Source organism: Amborella trichopoda, chromosome 2, assembly GCF_054954075.1.
Source record: "Amborella trichopoda isolate Santa Cruz 75 chromosome 2, AtrichopodaSantaCruz75HAP2 v2.0, whole genome shotgun sequence".
NCBI classification, from domain to species: Eukaryota; Viridiplantae; Streptophyta; class Magnoliopsida; order Amborellales; family Amborellaceae; genus Amborella; species Amborella trichopoda.
This window is the reverse complement of record NC_142337.1, coordinates 58015978-58043685: the sequence shown is the minus strand read 5'-3', so window position 1 is coordinate 58043685 and position 27708 is coordinate 58015978. Positions and strand designations below refer to the sequence as shown.

At 38.4% G+C, this 27708-nt stretch overlaps 1 protein-coding gene across 2 annotated transcripts; it reads left to right on the top strand.

Moving 5' to 3' along the window:
• The first annotated feature begins 252 nt into the window (after positions 1–252).
• On the top strand, positions 253–27708 carry LOC18431279 (uncharacterized). Of its 2 annotated transcripts, none has more exons than XM_088858869.1 (17): positions 253–685; positions 2092–2286; positions 5108–5182; positions 5294–5461; positions 5747–5910; positions 8368–8586; positions 10010–10136; positions 14344–14532; positions 18483–18569; positions 18730–18884; positions 19900–20019; positions 24957–25182; positions 25966–26025; positions 26112–26285; positions 26414–26523; positions 26908–27087; positions 27295–27708. In XM_088858869.1, the coding sequence occupies exons 1-16, from the start codon at positions 464–466 to the stop codon at positions 27071–27073; spliced, it is 2457 nt and encodes an 818-aa protein (XP_088714995.1). In that variant the 5' UTR covers positions 253–463; the 3' UTR covers positions 27074–27087; positions 27295–27708. The 2 variants fall into 2 exon arrangements, with proteins under 2 accessions (XP_088714995.1, XP_088714994.1); XM_088858868.1 differs by having other exon boundaries at positions 26908–27114.

Here is a 27708-nt window from a genome sequence, read left to right as displayed (position 1 = left end):
AATTAGAGATGAAAATAAATTTTTAGGCCATCATAATATTTTTTGTGCTAAAACAAAATCTTTTGGCACTATTTGAAGACGCGTTTTACTTTGATTGTTTATAGCCTCGGCCTTACACAAACCACGCCCTTTCGTTATTACAAAGAAAACGCATTTTTTTTCTACTTTTCCCTCTTTCCATTCATCCGGGCTCAGCATTTACACGTGCAATATCCACGCCTTCCCTCAGTGGACTAGAGATGGTGGAGCTTCGATTGATCATCCGATGGCGTTGAAAACCTAATTTGCTTAAACTGCTCCATCCACAGAACTTCACTTTCGCAGAAATCCTACTGAAATTGCCGCCATGGCTGTGAAAGCGTAATTTAGCACTATCTATGTCTCCAACTGTTCCTTGGTAGCTGAGGTTTGAGGAAACAAACCTTATTTTGGCAAAAATCCTAACGTTGAGAAGCCCTGATTTATGCAATTTAATCTTCTATCAGCTGGAACAATGACGATCAGTGATTGTGGTTTTCTGATATCGGCTATATCTCTGGCTATTTTTTGCTTGCAATCACAAGTAGCGGCTTTGGACGCCTTTCGAAGAGATCCAGGGCATCCCCAGTGGCATCATAGTGCCTTTCATGATGTTAAGGAAGATATTCGATTTGATGTTCGTCGCATGCTTCATTCAAGAGCACAGGTACTGATCAGATATCACACTTGGTTTAATTTTGATCCTGCTATTTGAAAAATTCCATGATAATATCCAATTATTACTGGAAAAATTTCTTGATGTATTTGTGATTGTTTATGGATCCTCGTCTATTTTTACTTTGGCAATTGATTTCATGGAGCTAGGTATTTGAACAATCTGAAGCAATAAAATGTTTCTGTAGTATTACTCTAGGGTGGAGGCAACTTGGTATATTAGGTGATTTCTGATAAGTGTGATGAGACTATTATATTAAGTTGGAGAAATGCTTAGGATTCCTTTCTAGTAAATATCTCCCTCTAAATGATGAATGCCCTTATCCTTTTCTTTCTAGATTTTTTGCAACCGAATTGTTTAATACAATTGAGGTATTTACATATTAATTGTGTGGTTTGATGTAAATGCGTACTGAATTCAAGAGATCAAACCAGTCTACGGAGTTACTTGAGTTAGTATTTTGGAGAGTGGATCATTGGATTACAAAGTAGAGGCTCCTTTCTGATTCTTCTGTTTAGATTTGTTTTTTTTGTTTTTGCATAAAGGAAATTACAGGTTTAGTAAAATATTGGAAGAGATGGATTTAAGATTTGAGGTTGGGCTTGATTGGTAAAGGTGCCAATGATTGTAACACTAATCCAAGTTCAAACCCACTGCTGAAGTGAAACCAACCCCCCCTTCTCTCAAGTCTCAAACCACCCAAAAATTAAAAAAAAATAAAAAAATGAAATAAAGATATGGATATACAGTCTCTCTAGAAATTCTCACTTGCCCTAAGTTCTCAGTAGAAAAATAGAAAGAATGATCTTGTTATTTTGATCCTCTGGATAAGTTGCTTGTCTAATGACACATGCATCAATCAATCAGTTCTAATTTTAGCCATTTGGGGTGTTTAAATCTTTTGGTTTGTGTTAGTGTTATCCTTTTTGAATTTGTATTGAGGAATCCTGCTTGTTTCTTATAAATGCTTTTTCATCCAATGCACAAACATATACACCTTCACTATTTATAGCCAAATCCTTAACCTAGATCAGTATAATTTCTTATGAATATTTTATCTATATTTTTATTTTAGCTTTTAACATGCAATCTGGTTAGTATGAGAGAAAAACTTCTATCCATCATTCTCTCTTGTTCAAACCAGATTTTGCACCACTGGACCAAAGGCCACGGGTTGCAATTTATTGCAAGACTGTTCCCCATTAGGGGAATAAACATTTTTTTTTATAGATATTGGTCTTGCTTTGAGATTTATTCATTGGTTCCTTTTAGCCATTGAATGATTCATTTATATTGAAATCGTTGTTATAAGAAAAAAATGTTTTCCTTTTGCATGATGCCCACGTTTTTACATATAAATTGGAGTGCATCTGAATGTTGGTTTTGGTGTTATCCAGGTCCCATTCCAAGTCCCACTAGACGTTAACATAGTCCTTATTGGTTTCAATGGTGATGGTGGCTATAGATATTCTCTTGACGCAAACAAATTGGAAGACTTTATGAAGAGCAACTTTCCAACACATAGGCCTGCGTGCCTAGAGACTGGTGAACCAATTGACATTGAGCACCATCTTTTCTATAAGACTTACCCTGTAAGATTACATTTATCATTTGGATTTTTTTTTATTTTTATTTTTTTTGAATATGAACATTGATAACTGAATGAAAAACAATGATGTTTAGGTGTGTCTACTTGTAGCTTCTGCATTAAGTCAAAGGAAATGAGACGTTAAGTTCAAAAGGCATGGTTTTTCTTTTTATGCTAACGTGGTCACGCCTTCTATGAAATACAATATGCATGCTCATCTACCATCTGCTTTTCCCTAGTGAACCAGATTACTATTGTCTTAGACAATTAACTTACTTCTATATTAGATTATGAATTTTTTTGGTTGGATTATATTTTACTTAAAATTTTTATAAATATCTCGTTATCTTTTGCATTTGTTGCCATGAAACTTGGATGGGGTATATTGTTGTATTTTTTATTGGATGTGGCTTGTATAAGGCTGAGGCCTAAACAATCAGAGTAAGGTGCACCTTCAAATAGTGTCGAAAGATGTCGTTTCAGTACCGAAAATCTTTATGATGGCTGATTTAAAATTTAAAGCTTCAAAAATAGTGTAGATCAAGCTGATCTATGAACACTTAAAAATCTTGAAAATTGATGGTCTAAATAATGCATTACTAGATGTACTATTTCCAAGATTTGAAGTCTTTTTTTTGTGTCCATGTATCTCAAGGTTGCGATGATCGAATTTGAGGGTTTTTCGGCATCAAAGCAACTTCTTCTAGTGAATTTTTGAGGTGTGCCTTCGTTTGATTGTTTAGGGCCTCAACCTTTTATAAACTTTTTCCTTTTTTATCAAGTGTACTTTTGAGATGCATTGTACCATTTTCAAAGAGTAAATTGTGAGTTCCACTACTTTTTGTTGAAGATGAGTCCACCACAATAGAAAAGGCCCAAAATGATCCTCTGATATATCAATATGTTATATAAGTAATGTTTCATTAAAAGCATATAGTTCATAAATTTTCCACAATGATAATAAGGATTAGAATATTCACTTCCCTTTTTCTTGCCTTAATACTTTTCTTCTTATACGGATCAAGCATCCTTACTTTCATTTCTTCACATTTACACTTTCGCTCATCTAGGCCATGTAGTCCCTCTACTCCTAAGTATCGTATGGAGTAAGATTTAATAATCACCTATATTAGTTTTCATTTTTTGATTTCTCTTGAGATTCTCTGCCATCCTTGCCAGAATAAGGAAACAGACATATGGTAATCCATGATATGTTTCACAATAGATTTGATAAGCTCTTCCTCCAATAGATAGGAATTGGCTGTTCCACGACAGTATTTCACTTGTATTAGGAGATTAGTGGGATAACCTATATGCAGAGAAAGCCCAGTGTACTTCCAGGTAAAGCTTCAACTTTAATTTCTTCTAGAACTTAAATCTAATGGATGATATACCTCACAAGCCTGAGACTGTGGCATACTCCCAGCTCTCTTACACCTCCCTCCCTGCTACTGCCATATTTCCACTCAGCAACCATCATACCTTGTTCCCAAACTGCGAGTGCAACATATCCACTAATGCCTTATTACCATAAAAAATCTCTTGATCTCCTGTTCTCCCTCTACTTATGATCAACAATCATTTTCCCCATTTACTTGATGGAATCTGTAGTACCCACTGGTTCCTTGACATCGTATTCTCTTTGATTTTACCCCTGACTCATGAGCCAAAACAACCTGGATCTAGGCAAATAACATGAAGTACTAAGTTTCTAGTCAAGGTCAGCTTGCTTGCGAAAGACAGATATTGGCTCATCCATGGAATCTTTTCCAAAATTTATTATCATTCAGTCTTTTTCTTTTCTTTGGCTTTCCCACATCCAGAGGCTGCCTAAGTACTCGATCAGAAGTGCTTCTATATTGCACACCAAACTAGAGGCAAACTTCAACTGGGCATTGTGAACTTCAATCCCCATGACCAAGCATTCTCTCCAATTTATCCTTTGCTTAAAGTGATTTCAAAGTTTTATTTGAAGTGATTTTAAAGGTATGGAGCACCGAGGAAGATTCACAATCAACTCCAAAGACACTCCACTGAAGACCAAAGTGTTGCTTGCGAAGGGAAGATGAGTAACAATGTTTTTCCCCTGGGTCATGAAGAAGTCTTTAGTAATGCCCAACCTAGTTGTCCTTTGAGGGACTGGCGATTGCCCTCACTCTGATACTTTTTTGAAGTTTCTGAATGACATTTCTAGGGTAGAGGTGCAAAGCATTTCATAGATGATTCACTTTATGACATTTAGCATGCACAGAATGTATGGACATGGATAGGGAGAGATGGAAGAGATCAATGTTTAGGTGCAGCAGCGTATTGGGCTGCTTAACATTCAAAAAAGATAAAAGGAGCTTTTTGAACTGCTTGGGATTTGGTTGGGAGCTTTGTCTTACCCATGGCATTTGGTGGAGAGTGCCCTTCTATGCTATTTTTGTTTTCTTTATAAGATATTTATTTCTTATCGGAAAAAAGAGAAGTTGTCAATAGCAGATGCAGGATGTATTTCTTTTGGAGGGGTAGATCTGTTTGCATGATGGTGGTTCCAATTCTAGACCTTCCTCTTGCAACCAGGCATCTTACATTAGACCAAAAAGCCTGGTTGACCAGATGGGGTATCTGTTGTAATGCCTTGACCAGATTTTGCATTTTGTATCATCTATATCACTGAGTATTGCTTACTTTGACCTGTATGAGATTAAACATGTGAATTATTTTGTCACCTGTGTAAGAAAAAATTGCTTACTTTATCACAGTTTTTGTTTCTTATCACATGCTTTTCATTTTCCCATATTTGTGCGCAAATGCTTAACAGGAAAATGTGTTGATGCCAGGCAGGACAACCAGAATTAATCACCCTTGAGAAAGTAATGAAAGAGGCTATGGTTCCAGCAGGAGCTGCTAGGGAGGTAGGCTATGTTTGCGTTTTAGATAATAAACAACATGTAGTGATTCATGAAACTTTGGAGTCTCATATTTCTAGGATGCAACTCTGAATGTCTGCTTCTGTTTGCTATTAGAGTGAATATGGGAGGGAGGTTCCTCTATACGAGGTAGATGCAGCTGTTGTGGAGCCAACATTTCAGAAATTATATGACTTCATTTTTGATACAGACCATGGTGCATATTCTGCAGCTGAAATGGATAGGCCTGTACCAACTGCAATATTCCTTGTGAACTTTGACAAGGTATTCATCTTTCATCACATTGTCTTTCTACATTATATTTTTCTTATACTTGAGGACTATCTGGAGTTTCATATCTTGCTTATTCTAAACTATGTCGGAATGTTGATAGCTAGGAGCCTAGGAATCTTGTTATGTATTTTATTTCTCCAAAACTTGTGGAAATTTTCACCAGAAAAATTTAGTCTTGTTACTGCAACTTTTTAACTTGTTTAAAATGGAATCAGTTGTTGGTTTCCTCTTTCTAACCGCTAACAGAGAAATGTTCCATTGCTTTTACTTTTACAGGTTAGAATGGATCCTAGCAATAATGAAACCAACCTCGAGAATTTTATGTATGGCAAAATCAGTGAGCTCACAAGTGAAGAGTTGAAGAAACAGGAAGGAGGGTACATTTATCGCTACCGCTACCATGGAGGAGGGGCATCTCAAGTTTGGTTGGGTTCTAGCAGGTGAGTTTTACATGATTTCCAGAATGTGTAGAGTATTTGCAGATATCATAGTGCGTTACCAGTTTATAGCTGGGATAAGGCACGGATGATGATAATGATGTTCCATTACCAATTTGGAACAAAATTTTACATGTGAAGCTAGGAATCTTTAGAGTTAGACTATTGTAATGTAGTGTATATAAGTGGGTAATAAGAATCAAGTTAATGGATTCCATCTACTTAAATCTTTTTTAGTTGCCTTGGCTCCCAGTTTGTCTTGTGACTCTTGTCACCTGATAAGTTTTGCGAAATACTGAATCCAAGAATAAATTATTTAAAGCATTTAAAGCTACAAGATTTAAAGCTTCTTGTCTTTCTCATAAAGGAATTTTGAACTTATAACCAGAAAGAATAATCAGGGATATCCCTAGAAGTTCGAATAAGATTATAGATTCCCACTTAGATTTTGAAAAATTGAAAAATGAAGGTCTTTAAATAGGTAGTGTTCTCTGAACTGCTTGGCAAGATCTCTGGATGATATGGCCTATCTTGAGTGCTGAATCTATGTCAACTTTTTTATGTCTATATAGAAGTGAAGGGCAAGGGTAATAATTTTTTCATTCCCAAAGTTCCTGGGACTTACCGAGTGTTCTGTGTGGCAGCCTGGTCTTGGATCTGGATTGAGCTCTTTATTTTTTGTACACCTTGTTTTCCATGAATTTGTTATACATGTAAACTGAAGGACATGGGTCTGGTTTCCAAGCGGCTTATTGGTCCTCTGGCTGATGTTAATGGCGTCAGAAGTGGCTGCAACATTATGTTAAGTCCATTGGGACGTGTTTTGGACCAAATCCCATGAAATCATGGAGCCTCTGATATTTTCTTACATCATTAGAGTAAACCTAAATTTTTTATATCCCATTAATTTCCAAAACCCTAGAAATGGTGGTAGAAAGCTTCCGGAATCGATTTAAAATTATACTACACCCATTTCTTCTCTCTTGTGTAGTTTGGTTTTAAATTTGCTGGGGATGATCTTTTATTTTGCTGATTTTGTTTATGGATAGATTTCAATCAATTACAGATTTGAAATCTCATCAACCAGACTTTAAAATACATTTCCAAAATTGCACACTGATTTTGCAAGTTTCTCTACTTAATTCTGTTGATGAAAACCTGCTGGACTTGTGGATTATTAGCCTTAGTTATTTAAAGTGTCCTCCAAAATGCGTTTTAGAGGATTGCAATGGAAGATTAGTGAGTAGCTGATCTTAGGTTACTTCACATGGTCTCTGCATGCTCCGTACACATAAAACATGTGTTTGAAAGATTGGTGATTCTGTTGTGGTACATCTGAAATATTAGTAGGATATGGTCTTAAGAATCAAATTCTGAATTTGACCTTTTTTTTTTTTGAGAAGAATTCTGAATTTGACCTTAGATAAAAAACCAAAAAGAAGTTGAGCTGTTTTGATTTCCGGTTGTCATTTCATGCTTTTGTCTTTTGATAGGCCTTTTGTGTCTCTAATTTAAATCTAATCATACAAATTTGTAGAAAATATATTCCTGAATTCCCATACAATACAGTAATATTAGTTAACGAGCATTTTGCATGATGCCTCATTAAAGCTCTTCATAAAAGTATGTGGACAGCTAATGACCATATTGTGGATCGATTAAACTATTTTCTCTTGTTTATTTGCATCTAGACATAAGGAAAAGCTTTTTTATTTGCATTTCAGTTATCTTGAGATAAGCTTCTTGAGAGTCAATAATATGTTATGGAAGTTCTGGTAGTTTCATATGGTCACTTGTTTTTGTAGAATTTGAACCCTTAGTTACTGTTCAGTTTGTACATGGAGTTGCTATCCGGGTGTATAAATTTCTAGTCATATAAAAATTCACAAGAACTTCTTTCGTTTGGAAGTGAGTTATGTGGAAAACAAAGTATTATGTGTTATTTTAAGTTCTAACTTTTGTGTAACTAGTTTATGTTCCTTTTCTGTTTATGTGTGCATTAGCTCCTCGGATCTTAACATCTTAGTCAAAGTAAGTCGTGCTCTATAGATATGCTCCGAGCAAATGCCATTTCTGCACTCTAATTTATCCTCAAATTAATTATCAGTCTTTCCGGTTTCTCTATTACGTCTCTTTTGGAATCAGAGCCATACTTTTGGTTGCTGTTTCTTGATAGAATAAACATTGATTTTCTCTCTTCTTTTGTGTGCGGCCGATCTTTCTTTTGCTGAGTACATAAGTTCTCTCTAAATTCTATCAAAAAAGGTACTTCATCTGATCAGTTGTTATTCACTACTTTGACCAGAACTTGTGCAAGTTGTTTTTTAGGTGATCATATCGCTGTGATATGATTTCTTTTGTTCAGTCCAACTTTATAGAGACTGCTACATCATCTATCCCTGTGTTGCCTTTTTCTTAGAATCTTGGCTGCTTTTTTCTTTTTTTGTTGCTTCAATGCAGATTTGTTGTCATCGATCTCTCTGCGGGCCCTTGCACGTATGGAAAAATAGAAACAGAGGAAGGAAGTGTCAGTTATAGAACAATCCCAAGATTGCGGAATTTATTATTACCAAGAGGCCATGATGCCGTGAGTGCTGCTTCTACACAGGATGCTTTCCTCGGGCAACTTGCAGCTTTGATTTCAATTACCATTGAGCATGTTATAGCTCCAGATGTGAGGTATGTTTCTGTGCCTTTTTTCTTATTTCGTAGGGCATATTTATTCTTTCTGTTTTTTTATCAAATTTCCTTCTGGAAATCATGTATACGTTTGTAATATGGGTAATATGTGAAGTTCCACAATACAACATGGTTGGATGCTTGCAGCATATTTAAATAAAAAATTGTTCACAGAGTCAAATTTATCAAAATCAGTAAATAAATAATGGTTTACACTTTGTGCGTCGCTTCCTTCAAATTTATCATCTGTCATCAATGTGGGAGTTGAAATTTTGAAGCAGATGATGATAAACACTTTTTACATAGTGACGTTGTTATGAGAAATGTTTTTGCTACTATGTCTCTGAATGAGGTAAGAAGGGAGCGAAGGGCGCCAATTTTACATGCTTAAATTCTCTAATTCAGCCTCTTTCTGGCGTTCAAACTTGGCTAAGAGATCTTTGCAATTTGCATTTACTTCTAATAACAGGAAAACTTCCCTTTCTTGGGGAATGGTGCGTTGGACACTATCCCAGTATCACACAATACATTTCGGAAGTGATCATGAAGGATTAAACCCAGCTTACCTAGGCACTATGCAAGGCCATGTAATTGACAATATCCTCAAGCTTTCCTTTCATGAATAAAATGTTTGTAATTAGAACCTCAGGATTAAACCCTGCTTACCTAGGCAGAGCAGGCATGACTGAGGAGCTCCTTTTGTTTGAAATAAAGTTCACGGGGGATTTGAGGAGCCTACTGCCATCTCGTTGGAGAACAATGAAGGATCTGACAAAGAATTGATTACTGTTCAAAATTGAGCTACTATGCAGCCACCTTTACAATTGTCTAAATTGCAACCTTAGCACCCTTCCTTTAATTTGTCCGGCATTCTAACTGAGCACCATATGTCCTCACTAGTCTCCATTCTCTGCACAATTTACTTAACTGCACTTTGATTAGTGTTTCATACCAGCATACACCATTAAAACCTGTTAACATTTGATGCATTTGAGGAATGGTAATTTATTTGACAATCTTTATTCTGTTTCCATATGTTAGATGGTGGGTGCTCTCTGTTCTAGATCTAGTAAGGGCTTTTCGGCTTGCAGGACCTTTTACTTCCATTATTCATTGATGTTCTCATTTGTCAGAAAAAGACGTATTCATTGATACCAGAAAATTAGTATATTTCTCAGAAAATAATTTGTATAGCATTTTTGCAGGGTTACCGTTCATTGGTTTCTCTGAGAGTTTTGTGTTCTATTTAAAAGTTTTTTGAAATATCTTCTTTGATAAGAATAAAGAATATTGTTAAACAATGCATTTATTGATTGAATTATTTTTTGGTTATGCTATGTTGAAGTTTTTCTTTGATTAGTAAATAGGATACCCTTCCCATGTTGAATATGGCATTTTTGTTGTTCTACTGGTTTGGATGCAGGTTTGAAACTGTTGATCTAGCTACTCGGCTGCTTATACCTATAATTGTTCTCCAGAATCATAATCGCTATAATATCCTTGAAGGCGGGCATAACTATAGCATTGATATGCTGGCTATTGAAAGGGAGGTGAGATTTTCTGTGATGTGTTTTTATCTTTACTAATCGTTGTGATAATTTAATGGTAATAGTCTGATTGTAAAGAACTTTTACATTGTCTATGCCCCTTTCTTTTAACTCTCATTTATGTAGTCCCTTTTATTCTTTCAGAATAAAAGATAGTCCTTTTTCATAGGTAGCTCTTGTTGATGATAGTTGTGTTCACAATACTGAGGAATGCAACCTCTTCGTATATGGGCTTTTTTTTTTTTTTGTTCCAAATTTTGAACATTGAATCTGTACTCTGTGCCAACTGCTTTTATTGGTTAATACGATTGCATTATGCACCTACCTTTGCATATTCGTGAGATGCAAGTCTGCTAGAGCTAGAGCTAGAGCTAGAGCAAAAGACTTGCTTTTCATGTCTTTAAGGAGAAGCCTCATTTCTGCCATTGCTTCTAATGATATATCATGTTTGGGCCCAATTCTACATCATTTCACCTGATATATGTTTGGTTTTGTGGTAACTATGTCTTTCTGGTTGTTTGAAACAGTTCTTATGTGTGTTATTAAATCTATGCATCCTTGAGGGTGCTTGGAACAGTTGTGGATGTATATATGTTGCTAAATCTATACACAACAAAGCATCATATATTTTCATCAACAGAATTGTTTCTATAGAGAATTTTACAGTTCTACTCCATGGTCGTAAGCAGATATTTACTGGATATTCTTGGGATTATTGGCCCGTTTGGTGCCTTCTTTGAGCTTGTACATAGAGGAGCTCATGAAGTGTCTGATTTGTTGGGAAAGGATGGAGGGTCTCTAGGGTTTGGGGCTTTGGGTGTGAGGTATTTTCTTCCTTCTTTTGATGTTTGGTTAGCTGATATTTGAACCTTGGACTTTGTTGAATTGCGCTTACTCCTAATTGCCAGTACAATAGCCTGAACCCCTGTAGTGTCTCACTCTGAATGCTTTTGTTAGTGAGATATGTTAATGCGATGTTACAAAGTAGAAGTGCACTGTTGGTTTAGTCTATGGCTCCTTAGAACACTAATACTATTTTAAGGGTTTGCCAAATTAGCTGCCTCAATGTCATCATCACCATCATCATCATCATGATCATCATGATCAGCAGCAGCAGCAGAGCAACAACAACAGGGCCTTTTCCCAACTATTTGGGGTCCGCTACACGAATCTTTATCCACAATGGTGGTCTATCAAGGGCTATACCCTCAGTGAGGCCATAAGTCCGCATATCTTTTCTCATTACTTCCAACCATGGCCTTTTGGAGTTAACCCTTGCCTTTTTTTAACCTTCTACTAGAACCAACTGACACCTCCTTACATGTGTTGTACTGGGTTTGCTGCACATAGACAACCCACTTAAGTCTACTTTCTCTCATCTTACTGCCAATTTGAGCCACACCTAAGTTCTTCCGAATTTGTCCATTTCGAATTCTATCTCTTTTTGTCTTGCCGCTAGTCCATCTCAGTTACACTTATTCGATGGGTATGTTGTTCTTGACCGCCCAACATTTTACCCCATAAAGCAGGGGTGGTCTCACAGATGTCCTATAGAATTTCCCTTTTAGCTTCTTTGGTATGCGTCAATCGCATAAAACTCTGGTTGCATATCTCTACTTCGCCTATCCAACTCTAATTCTATATGTGATATTTTCCTCAATATCTCAATTTTCCTGGATTATTAACCCAAAACATCAGAAGTGTAGATTCAGGATACATGAAAAGTTTTGACAAAGTTTTATGTTGGTTGCTTACTTAACACAACTCACCTCCTTTATGCGGGTCTGGGACAAGTTAAGGGGAAGTTTAAGTTCCTCACCCTTCTTAGACCAAGAGAAGGTAGCCTAAATTGTGGGCATGAGTGGGTATATTGGGTATAACTGGTTGCGTGGCAGTCCTTTTGCATTTGCAGTTAGATCTGTTCCGCCTTGTGCTGATAATTAGTGTTCAGTACGAGTATGATTTATCACTCAAATGCTTGTAGCTAATTCTAGAATCAAGTGTCCTCACCTTCTGGAATAGCAGTGATTAGGCAAAGAGTGCTGATCCTTATCACTCCTCTTTGGCCATAACCTTTTTTTTCTTTTGAGAATTATTTGACTTGTACTAGCTAAGATAAAGTTTGCTACCCACATTTCAGATGCTCGTTACATAGTCATCAAAAAGTTGGGTATAAACTGAACCCAAAGTAGAAAAAGTGGGATCTGCTGATCATCGATAAAGAATAAACAACATGATGCCTATGGAAGTGCTACAAACTGCAAAAACTCGTGGGATTAGAGGTGGGTCTCCCCATCGGTCCTTCTGCTGTGTCCTCGCTGGCCCAGGCATCAGCTGCATGGTAGCTGCCAGACGTGTGTGAAGGTGATCCTCAACTGCCTGTGAAGATAAAAAATGAGGTTGAATAGGGAAAGCAATATCCATGGGCATTGAGCTCTTTGGAAGCCTAGAGCATGACATTCTTGGAGTCTCCCTTAAGCCCTTAACAGTGAGTGGCCTAGCAGTATTCCCTGTCTGGAATGATCTCAGCCATTGTTTAATCAACCATGCTGATATACCTAGAGCACAAAAAGAGGGTGTTCGATAACTGTCTCTAAGGATTGCTTCATGGGCAAACGGATCCTAGGTTGCTGAGGGAGCAGCTGTCAATATTGAGCTTGTTTGTTGGGTCCCATTCTGGTGGTCGCCACAGGCTCGTTCATTGGATGGGAATAGGGTTGAAGAGTAGGATATTCCTCCAATTGGTGAGGAAGTAGCTCCTGGAAAAATTGCAGAGCCTCTTGTTCTTTATGCCCAGAAAATGGTGGTCGACCTGATGAGGTCTCAAAGGGCCTGTACGCCCAATTCTTTTCTCCCAAAGATGCTGGGATTCCTTTTCCTCCAGATGGACCAAATTGTTGCGAGCAATGAGGCTCATTATACTTGAAGTCGCTCCCACAGGGTATGGAGGAGAGAGGAGAGCTTGGAACAGTTGCTGGTCAATACTTGATGTTGGCCATCCCCAGTCAATGGTTTGCACTAATCTGCCGACGGCTGGGACACAACCGCACAATTAAGAAAGAGGTGATCATTAGATTCTTCATTCTCATTGCACATAATCCATCTGTGTGTGAGGTGGAAGCTCTCCATTAGTCGTGATTCATGGTGAGAGTTCTATTAGATGGCACCAAGAAGTTGAATGCTGGAATTTTATGGAACAGGGACGTACCACACTAGTTGGTTATGATTGAATGGGCTCTCAGGGTTAAGGGCTTTGTAGAAGGATACTATGAACTTGCAGGAGTTTGTTGGGGCCCATATGATGCTGTCATGGTCTTCTCGTGGGAAGCAGTGGAGTTTGAGCATCTGGGCAATCTCCTGTGCCTCATTGTCATCAAGTGTGTTTCTAAAGGTTGGATTCCACCGTTCTGTTATTGGTGATCTTGAAACATGGGAAAGAGTTGCATTCGGGGTGGAAGCAATCCTCAAGACGTTTGGCCATCCCCGATTCAAGGTCTCCTGTATCCAAACATTCTTCCGAAAATGCACCTATCGAGATTCGACTTTGAATCTCATGTGCTCCATGAACTTGGAGCTGTCTGAAGCTATTACGGGCACCCGAGGCCTGGGCAGTGGTGAAGCTCTTGGGAACTATTGTGAATCATCCATGCAGTACTGGTGGCCGATTGCTGACTGCCAAAGTTGGTCCTGTTGGGTTGCAAATCTCCACCACCATTTATCCAAGAGAGCCAATTTAGCCACAATTTATTTATTGGTTAGGGCCTATTGTCTGTGCTTGTGTTGATTAAAATTGCAAATCAATGTGCAAAGAAATAGTATATGTCAAAATACCACTTCACCATTTTAAATGAAGGAAATTTGCTGATATGAAGCACAAAAGAGATTCGTGATTGACAGTTTGATGACGTGATTTAGAAAACTGCGTGTGATTCTACTAATGATATACTTGCTATTAGGACACTATACTATTATCTTCAGTTTACAGTTTACACAATACTTGGTTGAAAAGTTTGACGAATTTATCATTTCTTTTCCTCCTCTTTCTTATTTTATATGGTCAGTGATTTGGTTTAGGGATAAGAAAATTGTTGATATATGTAGCTTAGTTTAGGCTGCAATGATTTTTCTTATTTGTCTAATCTCATTCTTTGTCCAAGTTACCATGTTTTTTTTTATTGTCAATAATTTTATCATACTTTATATTTATCAGGTGAAAAAAATGGTTCATTCTGGCCAAGAAGTAGTTATTATTGGAGGTTCCCATGCACTTCATCTCCATGAAAAGCTAGCAATTGCTGTTTCTAAATCATTGCGTGGTCACTCAATTCAAGAGACGAAGAACGATGGTCGCTTCCATGTCCGCACAAGAACATATCTAGATGGTGCTATTCTCAAAGAAGTATGTGATGCTTTGTTGTCAACTTCATTGATAGAAATAATGATTTTATGCATATACTTTCTTTACAAAGTCTAGTTTCCATAAACAAAAAGTGAAAATCGTGCAAAAATTGGTGTTCACAAGACTTGATTTTCTATTCTTTCGCTGAAAGGTGAGCCTCTTTACTTGCATCCCTCCATATTTGGTGGAAAACCACCGTGAGATTGTTTCTTGAAATCCCACATTTCCTCCAAAGTGTTAAGCAACCTCTGCAGATTCATTTTTTCCTACTACTCCACGTTACAACTTCGCATGAATCACCTCCTGAATTTGCATCCAGTCAGGATGCATGCACCAAATTCGTGCAAGCAACACTCTCCTCTGCCTTGCTTAGAGTCATGTTGAGGAAGGGTCCTGAGAGAGTTAGTAGTGATCTTCCACTATGCTCACTTATTAGTCCGCCTACTCCAGATGATCTGGGTTCACTTCCATCGAAGTTCAGCATAGGCCACACTTCGGTTGGGGAACCCAATGTGCATATCCTGTCCAATGAGGTAAGGTGGTTCTCACTATGGATTGTCACTGTGTTTAAATGAAACATTCAAAAACCCCATAATTCTGTTCTCACCCTTTACCAGGAAATAATATTAGACTTGATCCATTAGGAAAGGGCCGTAACCCGGTCCTGGTCCTGCCTATGCAGGGTCCCGGGAGGGGTGAGCTGGAAACGGTCCTAACCTTTGGCTTTTGTTGCACAAAGTGGCCGCTCTCAGGACTCGAGCCCGTGCTCTTGCGCTGGTTACCTAAGCCTTTTACCGTCACATCGAGTGACAGCCCCTTATTAGACTTGATCCATTCTTTCATCCAAAATATACCATAATGTGTAGCCTTGAACAATTCACTATTTCTTTCTCGCCATATAAACCGAAAGAGCTTGTATAGCATGTACTACCATTGGAGCATATTGTACCCTTACTCCCTTAGGCAAAAGAGCTACTTAGGAGGACTTTTTCGATTTTAAATCGAGGGAAAGAACATAAGGATTTTTATTTTTATTTTTTTATTTTTATTTTTTATTTTTTTATTTTGAGATTTGTTGCAAGATTTTGGTGGTTACATCCCCGAATTTTGGGGTCCCAAAAACACTTCAAGATAGGGTTTTACCCAAGGGAATGAATGGATGATATGCTCTAGGGGGGAGGTTATAATCTTTTGGCATACCAAATAATGGTTAACTGCCACAGGATTAGACCAGATTTTGGGAGGGGTTGGGAGTACGATTGGCTGACTGATTAGTATGTCAATAGATTGTGGATTTGCCCATGTAGACCAAACTACCTCTGACCATATCATTTTTGCTATCTTGCTACCCATTGTGCATCTATTTGGTATAACCATACCCCTGTTGCAAAGTTATCTGTTATGATAACCTTATCCAAGGCAACCAACAATCCAAAAGCCTGTACTTGGGGGCATGGGGTAGGAGGGGTTTTGGGCGCTTGCTCCAAATTCTTTGAGATGAAGGGATGGTATCCCTTGTGGCGAACCGAATGAGTTCACCAGAAAAACGCATGTGCTTACAGATCGAAAATATTTGATCCTCGCATTTAGATGGGAAGAAGAAGGATGGTAATTCATTCAAGAGATTTATTGGTGCTCCAACTTCATCTTTCGAAATCTCTATGCAAATTGTTGTTCTACAATTCTTCCCTCCCCATGTCATTGACAATTTGTGCAACAGTACTACTCGGTTTTGCTCCAGATGCAAACATGCCTGGGAAGGTGTTTTTAATGGTTCCCCTATTCAATCACAGATCATGCAATTTGGTTCTCCTTCTGTTCCCCACCCATACCCTAGATGAAATTTTCTTTCACCTAATTGATACTTTTCGAGATTTCAGAAATATGAAACCCTCTGTCTTGCCTTCAGAAGCCACCCGTTTTCCTTTATCCCATATATTCAAGCCACAACACTTTGCCATAACTGGTTGGATCCATCCCTGAATCTCCAGAACCACTAACCCAATAGTGTTATGGTTGTATCGTTGATTCCGTACCCAAGCCTCCCTTACACTTTGACTTACAAACCTTTTCGCAGCTAGCTGAATGAGTTCTTTCCTTTCTGTCGAACCATTCCACATGAAGTTTTTGTAAGTTTCTCAAGATTCTTAACAATAGATATTAGGAGTGAGGATAGGGGCATTGATTAAATCAAGAGTTTGTTATGTAGATTTTAGCAGGGCTATTCCAAAAGATAGATATCAACTTCTCCTAACAATCCGACTTTCTAACAATTCTTTCTATTGTCGCATCCAGTGTTGAAAAAAAATTGGGGGATTCCATTTCGGCCTGAATCACTTGAGCTTATTAACATCTTTTGGAACCCGAACCAAACATATAAGAACTCACAGTGTTTAGCCAGTTCCCTATATTAATATTTTTTTGGTTGGATGCAAACGAGTTTTTGACAAACTTGGAAGAGTCTGTCGGACCTGACTTGGTCTCTGTACCCTAGCGAGTCCCACCAGACTCCTTGACATTCAACACTTATCGCATCCTTTTCAAATTTAAATGGTTTAACTCTACGTAGTGGTGGGCCAAGATAAGTGCCGGGAAGTCTATCAGTACCATACCCTAGGGTTTTGCCAAGTCTACCAACTCACCCTCAGGAATTGCAATACCTAGTAACCTTATCTTATAGATGTTCATGCATTTTAGGCTCGAAATATTCTTTGCCAGAACTCGCACCAGCACCTCAGCATCTTGCCGCACACCCTCCAAGTTTGGACAAGTTTATACATATCAGGGGATCAAATATCGCCATTCTATGAGAAAGCCTCAACACCTAGATTATACTGGCTGGTGCAGTTTAGCAGTTCAAGTGGCAGTTTTACTGGAACCAAAGACTCTGAATGCCCGTATCAACTTTCTGTCCATTGAACTGGTTGTAGAAGTAATTATTTTGAGTGGCCATAAGTAAAGTTGAGTACTATAGTATATATAGCAGCCTTCTATAGTTCACTGAAACTGTTGTGCTGATGGAAATGATTCTACCCTTCTTGTCAGTTCACTAGAACAAGGGGATTATGCTTGCATCCATTACTTGTTGATAGAGCAATTATTTCTAGAAAGTTCATTTGAACTTACATTTACATTCTAGAGTTCATCCTTTGACACTTCTGGCTGATGTGAGGTTGAAGATTCAAGTAGCAATTTTTTTTTCTCCATTGGGGGTGTGTGGTGGAATCATTGCTATGTGTTGGTTTACCATCATCCCTTATTGACTCAGTAGTTGAGAGATTTAAATTACTGTTGCATTATAGGCCATGTTTGCCTTTTCATTTTAGCGTGCATGTTAGGTTTTTTAGATCCTAATGCCATGGCAGCTTATTTACCGTTTTCCTGCTATGCATCTGGATCAGAAGTTGTTGATATTTGACTCTGCGTGAAGATTTTATGAGGCAGTTGGCATGACACATGCACCTCATTCTGCTGAAGGAAATGTTAGTTCCTTCCATGCCAAAACAAACAAAATTATCATCAAGTTGATCCTCTGAGTATCACCTTCTGATGCAGAAGAGATGAACCCATAATTCTTGTTGTTCCTTCTCGTTCAGGACCCCTTTAGTTATACTGATAAGCACCAGGATGAGAAGACCTCCTTATTTGTTTCTCTGCATGGTAGGTTCGTGCCCACCTTCTGTAAATCCCTTCTAAACCATGGTTACCATAATGGTTATCTAACTGTGTCTGGAAGTGGTCCCCGGACAAGAATCCTAATTTGTCGCTACCCTTCTTATCCTCAAAATGTGACTTGAAATGTTCCTTCTCACGCCAGGTCACTGTTTCACTTACACCAGATCTCTGCATGCCTGACTGCACATTCTCTTCCACCTATGCATCTGTCGCTGATTGGCTGATGATAATTTTGGGTATGTTGTAATACTGTCTTAATGTGATGTCATCTTCAGGAAATGGAACGTTCAGCTGATGTACTGGCTGCTGGTTTACTTGATGTTTCTGATCCTACACTCTCAAGCAAGTTTTTCCTTCGCCAGGTCTGTGCTACTTTTGATCCATATAGTTAAGAGTCTTTTTTTTATCCTCTGTTTGACATGTCATTTGGCTTATGCTATCAGTTATTACTTACTAGCTTTTATAGTGAATCATGCCCTTGCTGCATTGTCGATCTATAACTTTGAGTCATATTGTTTCCAGCATTGGATGGATGAAACAGATGATGGTCAGGACTCCATAATTAAACACCGTCCTCTTTGGGCAACTCACAGCCCTACGTATGCCAAGGAAAAGAAAATGGCAAGGAAAAAGCAAGGCAATCTGTATCGAACCTATGGGACTAGAGTAATTCCTGTGTGAGCATCATCATATCCTTGTGTACTTTTAACAAATTTATAGTTTAGCTATGTTCGTACACAGTTTGCACTGCTGTTTACTTTTCCTTAGTTGTTGTATCTGCCAAGTTTCCATTGAAAATATAGTTAATGATTTGCTTACAGAAATGCATGCAATGGCTTCACTTTTGTTACCTCCAATTAGATTACTTTTCGTAAAATGGCAAAATTTGTTCTCACAAGAAACTTCCTAGCTTTTCTGTAAGTTCTCTTGTATAATGTTGCGAGAAACTTCATGTATGATAAGGTTTATGTTTCATTAGACCATGATAATGAGAGGTTATAGAAGAGACATTCACAAAAACTCCTTGCAGATTAAGCATTGATGATCTTCGAATTTTAGCCGGTTCTTTGTGAGGCAAGTCACTATGGCTGCACACATAAGTTCAGTTTCCCTGATCCAGTTCTAAGCCTATTACAATTACTCATAATTCCTTGGAGACAAGCCAGGCCACATGGTTCACTGGTGAAGCTATTAAGGGCTAATTAATTGAACTTCCAATGCTATATCAGATGCTGTTTAAGTACTTGTACTTTTAACTTGCAAAACTGGCCTGTGGTGAACTCGAATGTACTACATTGACTCAAACCAGCAGGCGGTAATACCATGCCTACCGCGGCAAGTTAAAGGGATCATTTGTTGTTAAAGTTGCATTTCTAGTTGCCTGTGATGCGGCAATGGTGGCTGAATTTGTTTCACATATTTGATCCAATACTTGGTAATAACCAGACCTCTGCTCTGTTGCATACCATCATATGAATTGTGTGTTATGTGTATTTATCTTATGAGTGCATACAATCTAAAATATGCCAAGCATCGTTTACCATATCATAACTGTGGGGTTTGTCAGGTTCATGATGCCAGCATGTTAGGTCATTTATTTATTGTGCTAACAAATAACAGTGATTTAAATTGCGCTGTTGGCAGGTTCGTGCTGCTAACAAATAACAGTGATTTAAATTGCGCTTTTGGCAGGTTTGTGCTATCTTTGGCTGGAATGGATGTGGACCTCTTGATGGAGGATGAAAGTCTTGTTTGGGCAAGTAAGGATGTTGTGATTGTTCTTCAGCATGATGGTGATAAGATACCTCTCAGGTAACTAATCGTGTTTTCCTTTTTTATTTATTTGTCCTTCATTCTGCGAATAATTTGTACTATGCATGAAGCAAAACCAGACTTGTTATTGTCGCAAATAATTCATAAACCAAACTTGTCATTAGCGCAAATAATTCATTTCGATAGCTTATTCTTGTTTGAATTTTCCTTGGATATTGGAAACACGGGGAAAACAACCGTGCGTTTAGGAGCAAGGGGTGATATAGGATTTCCTATTAGGAATCGCTTAGGAATCTCCCAACATGGTGTTAGTTTGGGTGCAGGCAAACTCCTTAACTACTAGGTTCCTAGAACTGAGAATTTTACTTATGATGGATGATTCGAAAAGAATGGAAATTATATAATTCTCAGAAACAAAAAGGAAGACAGGTATGCAGACTTGAGAAATGTTCGTTTTTAATAGCTTATTGTTCTTGCCTTTTTCCTTTTTTTTTTCTTTTCTTACCTATTGTTGTTTAACATATAGCCTTGGCACTGAAGTTCTTATGGAGGAACCATGGTAAGGTAGGATCTAGGCCCATGAACCATGAATAGAACCTTTTTTCGAGAAAGGTTAACAATTGTATATTGTATTTGTGAAAGTTATGAAAAGGAAATATGGCTTCCAATGGAAGCATACCATTGGAATTAAATTCCAAATACTAGGAACATGACTAACATACTCTGCTGATTGGCCTGTCCCTATATATTAGTCGTTTGTTGAATCCTTTACTATATACTAACACTAGCTATCCATCAAGGGACTCGTCAAAACACAAGGACAGGTAACACATATAACATGTATTCCTTAAAGACTAGGAGACCCAGAGGTACAAGAATCTGTTAGTATACAGTCCAATTTGCTCGAAGTGTGTACATAGTGCAAAATGAATGCCTTTGCAGGTCATTGCCTGCACTCAATGTTACCATTGGGTTCCAAAGGAACAATATATCCTGCAAGAAGCGATGTGTGATCATTTCATATGCCTTTTGTGGGCTTGTGGCTACAATTTCCTTTTGTTACTGTTCATAGAGGTTTTTTGTGAGCGCCCCCCCCCCCCAACAAACAATTTCAGCTATTTTACAAGGTCAGGATTGAATTGACAAAAGCTTTCCACCTACTCTCCATGTTATCACAGGCTATAGGATTCATGGTTGTGGTTCAGTTTTTCGGGCATGGTTGGCCTGGCAAACCAGACATGGGTGGTAGTGTCTGCTATATGTCTTTGGCAGTGTGCAAAAACTTGGTTCGGGCTCGGGACTCGTCCCTGCCCTAGCCAAGTGTAACTTGGGCGAGTGTGAGTGGAATTGCCCGAGTCATGTACAAGCCCATTCAAAGAGACAAAGAACGCCAAATAAATACAACAAATTTGTTAAAATAATGAAAAGTCACTAAAAAAGAAGAAGTTATAAACAACACTTCAAAAAAAAAAAGTTATAAACAACATTAAAAGTCTACAAAATATGGCAATATATATATAGAAGATGGATTATGGAAAAGTTTGATTTATAGCTTGAAACAATTCAGAAATATCCAAAAAAAGGGGAAAAAATTAAAAATAGAAATCGTCATAAAAAACATAAACATTATATATTTATACATCATATTTGTGTGTGTGCGTGCATTCGTGCGTGCGTGTGTGATAGGAGTAGAGATGAAGAAGTAGTTGAGATTGACGGCCATGAAGTACAAAAAAGACCGGACTTTATGAAGTACAAAAAAGACCGGACTTTAGATATCTTGGGTCAATAATCCATGAAAATAGAGAAGGAAATATATATATAGAAGATGGATTATGGAAAAGTTTGATTTATAGCTTGAAACAATTCAGAAATATCCAAAAAAAGGGGAAAAAATTAAAAATAGAAATCGTCATAAAAAACATAAACGTTATATATTTATACGTCATTTGTGTGTGTGTGCGTGCATTCGTGCGTGCGTGTGTGATAGGAGTAGAGATGAAGAAGTAGTTGAGATTGACGGCCATGAAGTACAAAAAAGACCGCACTTTAGATATCTTGGGTCAATAATCCATAAAAATAGAGATTGAGGAAGATGTGCACATAGAATTAGAGCTGGGTAGGCGAAGTGGAGATGTGCAACTGGAGTTTTATGTGATCACCGCATACCAATGAAACTAAAGGGTAAGTTCTACAGGACAATTGTGAGACTAGCTTTGCTTTATGGGATGGAATGTTGGGCTGACAAAGAACAATGTCCATAAAATGAATGTAGTGGATATGAGGATGTTATGATGGATGAGTGGCAAGACAAGAAGGGATAGAATCCGAAATGAATCCATTCAGGAAATTTTAGGTGTGGCACCAATAAGCAATAAGATGAGAGAAAGTAGACTTGGGTGGGCTAGCCATGTGTGGCGTCAACTCAGTACAACACCTGTTAGGAGGTGTGAGTTAGTTCAAATGGAAGGATTGAAAAGGGCAAGGGGTAGGCCCAAAAAGACATGGTTGGAAGTAGTCCAAAAAGTTATGAGGACATATGGCCTCATTGAGGGTATGACCTTAAATAGAGTAGAATGGCAGACCAGGATTGTGTAACCAACCCCAATTAATTAGGAAAAAACTATGATGATGATGATGAGATATAGACCATTTACTTTTGATACAAGGAAGTGTTAACTTTTTGTATTAAGCAGTGTTTCAAAAAGCGGACCGCCCAGCGTTTGGGCAACCGCCTAGGCGGTCCAGAAGGCCTGAGCGCATCACCCAGGCCTAGGCGGGTATCCTCGGGCGCCTGCCTATGCGCCCGAGAACCCGCTTAGGTGGTTGCCTAGGCGGGCCGCCCAGGGGCGGAAATGCCGCTTGTTGAGGCCATTTTTTGGTCATTTTGGGTCATTTTTTTTAATACTAAAGGTGCAAAATGGTGGGTTTTAGGTTTCAAATTAACCTAAAACCCATTAGAGGCTATTTTAGAGAGAGAAAAACCTAAAAAAAAAAACTTTTACTGGGCCGCTTAGGTTCTGAGCGCCCGCCTAGGCGCTAGGCGGCCTGTACCCCCCGACCGCCTAGGTGCCGCCTAACGCTTTTTGAAACAATGGTATTAAGAGAGAGAGAGAGAGAGAGAGAGAGAGAGAGAGAGAGAGAGATACAAGAGGGCAAAAATGGGCTTCCCACAACTTGGGAGCGCTCAACAAAAAAATAATCCTCCCACAAAACGGGAACTCGATACAAAAATATCAAGGCAACCTCTAAAGAGGGTACCTTGTATAAAAAATCTCCTTACAGGTGATAGAAGATAAGCTAGTTACAAAAAATCCCCATACAGGTGATAGAAGATAAGCTCGTTACAAAAATTCCCCATTCAGGTGATAGAAGATAAGCTAGTTACAAAAAACCCCCTAGTAAAAGGGCTAGTTAGAAGGGTAAGGGCCAAATGGTGTTGTTAATGCAGCGCTTAGCGAGAGTGTCGGCTTCACGCCAAATATGCCTCCAAGAGACGTCTGTATCCCTGCAGATGTACGCAATTTCGTCAAATATTTGAGTAGGTGAACAAGGGTGAGGAGAGGTCCCAAGGGCCCAGCTGATGACGTTCTTGGAACCCCCCTCTACCACTAACGAGAGGCTCCACTGAGGGTTGCAGAGTCTGATGCCCTTGAGGAGAGAGAGGGCTTTAGTTGTGTGGGAACCCGAGTGACCGATATTTTTGGAGAAGAAAGCAAGAGTGTGATCCCTGAGTAAGCCACCGATCCTAGAGGGGCCAGGGTTGTCGAGGTTGTAGCTGTAAAAGTTTAATTTGATCTGCCTTTGAGCTGGTGGTCTCCAGAGAGAGGCCTAGGGTATGCGAGCACGTCTTGAAAAGATTATGGCTTGCCAGTCTTGGAAGAAGGCGGCATGGGATAGGCCTTTAAAGTATTTGTGGTTGGTCGCCTAGAAAATTACCAAGGATTCCATCTTGTCAAAAAGGGATGCCGGCAGGGACGTTTCACCCTAAAGATTCTACTGTTTCTCTGTCCAAATGTCCTAGATAATAGCCGCAACAGAAGCCTTCCACAAGAGGACACTAGCTTTGGGCCATGGGAAGGGGTGGAGGGACCTAAAGAGGAGTGGGATGGACTGGGGTGGGACCCATTGCCACTTGAAGAGTTGAAGGAGTGCACCCCAAAGTTCCTGTGCAAGGGGGCATAATAAGAAGAGGTGGGCATCACTTTCTTCATTAGCATAGCACATTATGCAATCATTATTGACCATTAGATTTGAAATTGGGTGGTTGAGGATGTGTTAATGTTTGGACACAAAGTCCAAAATAAAATTTTTCGGATGCTGTGACGCATTATCATTTATATTGGATTTCACATCCAATAGCCAAAAGTGATTGTGACCTCATTGTACCAAAAATAAAGTCTCGTCGTATACAATCCCTATATATATGTGCCTAATCTTAAGAGAACATAATACTATAAAGTATATTGAACAATAAATATTCTTTATTAGATTTCAAATGAATGCTTCTCTTAATAACCTTATCATAAGAAGATTTTGAAAAGATCTATGTCTACCATTTTTAGTATAGTGGTAGAGTCTTGACACTCATATTTCGAGGTTGTATGCTCAAATCCCACAACTAACTTTCTTTGAACATAAAGTAAATATGATACAGTGTATGTTGTGTCTGCATCCTGACAGGTCTGATATGCATGGCCCAAATGATAGGCTCATGTCAGGGTGTGTCAGCCCGAGCAATCAAATGAAAACAGGGCTTTCTGATAAACACTGCTTAGCTATTATGACGCAGCCTGCTTTTAAAACTCTACCTTGTGGTCTTATCTCTTAACATGAACACGCATGGATTAGAAAGGGGGAGTACATGTTTGAGACAGTCACATTATGCATCCATTCCATGTTATATTGTTCCTCTGCACTAGATAAACTCTACGATAGCAATCTCACATGTCATTTCTTTTGGGTACTTGGAACAGCTATGTCTCAGAAACAGAGAGAAGACACGCTGTTCCCTCTTTAGCACAGCGACACATTTTGGCTGGACTTGCTTCTACAGTGGGTGGGTTGAGTGCACCTTATGAAAAGGCCTCACATGTTCATGAAAGACCAGTGCTGAATTGGCTATGGGCAACAGGGTGTCATCCATTTGGGCCATTTTCTAATGCCTCCCAGATTAGTATTTTGCTTCAGGATATTGCTTTGGTATGTTAAAACTCATTTCAGTTCCATTCTCTTTAAGAGATTGAAAAGCCTGTCCACTTGAGAGTTCATTTAAGATCACAAGCAAATTATTGAATCTTTGGCACAGTATATAAAGAAACCAAATAATTTTATTTGCTAAGAGAAGGCAGCGGCAAAAAGGGAAATAATTATGACTTGATACAAGCAATTCCCTTTGATGTAACACAGAATCATTTAAAAGAAAATGGCTATGAGAGAATTCATAGAATTCCTAGACTACTGTTTCCAAAATAAAAATGAAAAGTGTTGTTCCTCATTCTTACTGCACACATTTTGTACAGTCATTCAATATTTTCCTCCATAGAAAAGAAAAAGTTGCATCCAATAAAAACGGCACGCAGAAAAAGGACACGCGGAGGACTTGGAGAGGCATTGCATGTAAAGCAAAATTAAGGGTTTGGATTAAATTAGTATGGACAATAAGATTTTTCTGATTGTTCAGAGTTACTATATTTGTTCATTTTTATGGGTGTCATTCTTGAAGAAATTTCCTTTCCACATTGGATGGATGTTGAGGGATACATTCATGTAGTCATTGTCTTGTTGATGTATGCATCCTTCTAATCTTTGCTTTTCTGTACATAATGCAAGTTGCATACCGAACATTACTTTTCATGGTAGGTACATATAATTTACATTTTCTTATTGTGAATGACAATGTAAAAAGAAAGAATTAGAATGTAAACTACCATATTGGTTGTCAACAAGTTGACCTTTGTATTTAACAGTACTTTATTGTTGCAGAGGAACACCATATATGCACGTGTAGACACTGCACTTCGCAGAATACGGGATACGTCAGAAGTATGGATGATAATTTGGTGGTCAATTCAAATACAATGTACTCGTTCTTGTCATATTGATCCTTTTTGGTTTTTCTCATTCAATAGATTGTTCAATCATTTGCTGCGGAGCATCTAAAAACTCCACTTGGTGAGCCAATCAAAGGCGGAAAGAAGAAGTCAAGCACAGAACTATGGTTAGAGAAGTTTATCAAGAAGACCACCAACTTACCTGAGCCTTTCCCACATGAATTGGTGGAACGTTTGGAGCACTACCTGGATGTAAGTGGTTCCTCAAACTTGAAAAGGTTAAAGATGTTCATGAATTGAACTTCATAAAGATAACTCTCACGCTTTCATAACTTTTGACTGGAGTGCCATGTGTAATTTTTTGTTTGGGCATCCATCAGAGTCTTGAGGAGCAACTTGTGGATCTATCATCATTATTATATGACCACCGCTTATTAGACGCGCACCTCAACAGTTCAGAAATATTCCAAAGCACTCTATTTACACAACAGTGAGTGGCTCTGTGAATCTTTTTCAATGTTTTATGAAATATTATTGCAGTAGGGCGATAAAAGATTGGCGGCCATCTCATAAATTTTAGGCTTTATTCCTATCTTCATATACTTTTTGTGACTTCCTCTCTTAGAACAATTAATCTTGAAGTTCACAAACATTGTGCATTAGGTTTATGTCGCAAGGAAGTAAATGTCGTACCGATGTATTCTTGAGTGCAAATGCTAACAGTTTCAAAAAGAAAAAAAAAAAAAAGTTTTTGTGTGCACGCTAATCAATATATTTCACGCATATAGAACGACTCTCTTTCTAACGATGTGTAGCGGCCAATTCCTTTCCTTTCTGGTCTGTCAACCCTTCTTTTCTTCCACTTCCTCTGCAGATATGTGGAGCGCGTTCTAGCAACTGAGAAGCAGAAGATGAAATGCTGTAACACTGAGTACAGGGCTCCTGTGCAATCTTCCCAGGCATTTATCTATGGGGGAATTTTGATAGCAGGATTTGTTGTTTATTTCCTAGTGATATTCTTCTCATCACCTGAACGTTGACTGCATCATTCTTGGCAAGTTCACTTAACCAAGTTGCATATGTGAGTTATTGCTTGATCCATGCATTGAGAATTAAGACTCTGCCTGTATTTGTATGATGCTTTTCCCATTAAATGTTTTCAGTTTCTTTTTATTTTTCAGTAAAGATTTAGATTTATTTTCTGAAAATTGCGGCTTGAAAACTGGTCTTGGATTGATTGCTTTTGTGTTCCCATTTCCAGACATTGGATCATGTAGATCATGGGGACTGGCCATATTGTGGATTAATCATATGGCAAGCAAGGCATGCAAGTATGGATCCAACTAACTGGAAGTCACAAGGGCTTCAACTTTTTAGGTGATAATCAATATTGAGATTCATGTACTTGATCATCAATCCTAGTGTAATTGTAACCTTGAGAAATTTTCTTCCTTCACATACATTGAAGGAAACGCAGTGCTGCTGAATATTTAGTCCAAAAAATGAGAATAGTGATGTATGGATAATCTTTGAAGGACCTCGTGGTTTTGCTGCTTTTGCTTCTATCCAACCGCCTCGATCCAAATAACAAGGGCAATAAGGATCCTTATTTTCAGTTTGTGCTAGGGAACTTTGAGCTGAAGCAATGTAGTGGGTGGTGTCCCTTTCTCATCAA

Coding starts and splice junctions, on each gene's coding strand:
- LOC18431279 (XM_088858869.1), top strand. CDS start 464: ATGCAATTTAATCTTCTATCAGCTGGAACAATGACGATCAGTGATTGT. Junction 14,533..18,482: donor ATGGTGCTATTCTCAAAGAA/GTATGTGATGCT, acceptor TGTCATCTTCAG/GAAATGGAACGTTCAGCTGA. Junction 20,020..24,956: donor GGTGATAAGATACCTCTCAG/GTAACTAATCGT, acceptor TACTTGGAACAG/CTATGTCTCAGAAACAGAGA.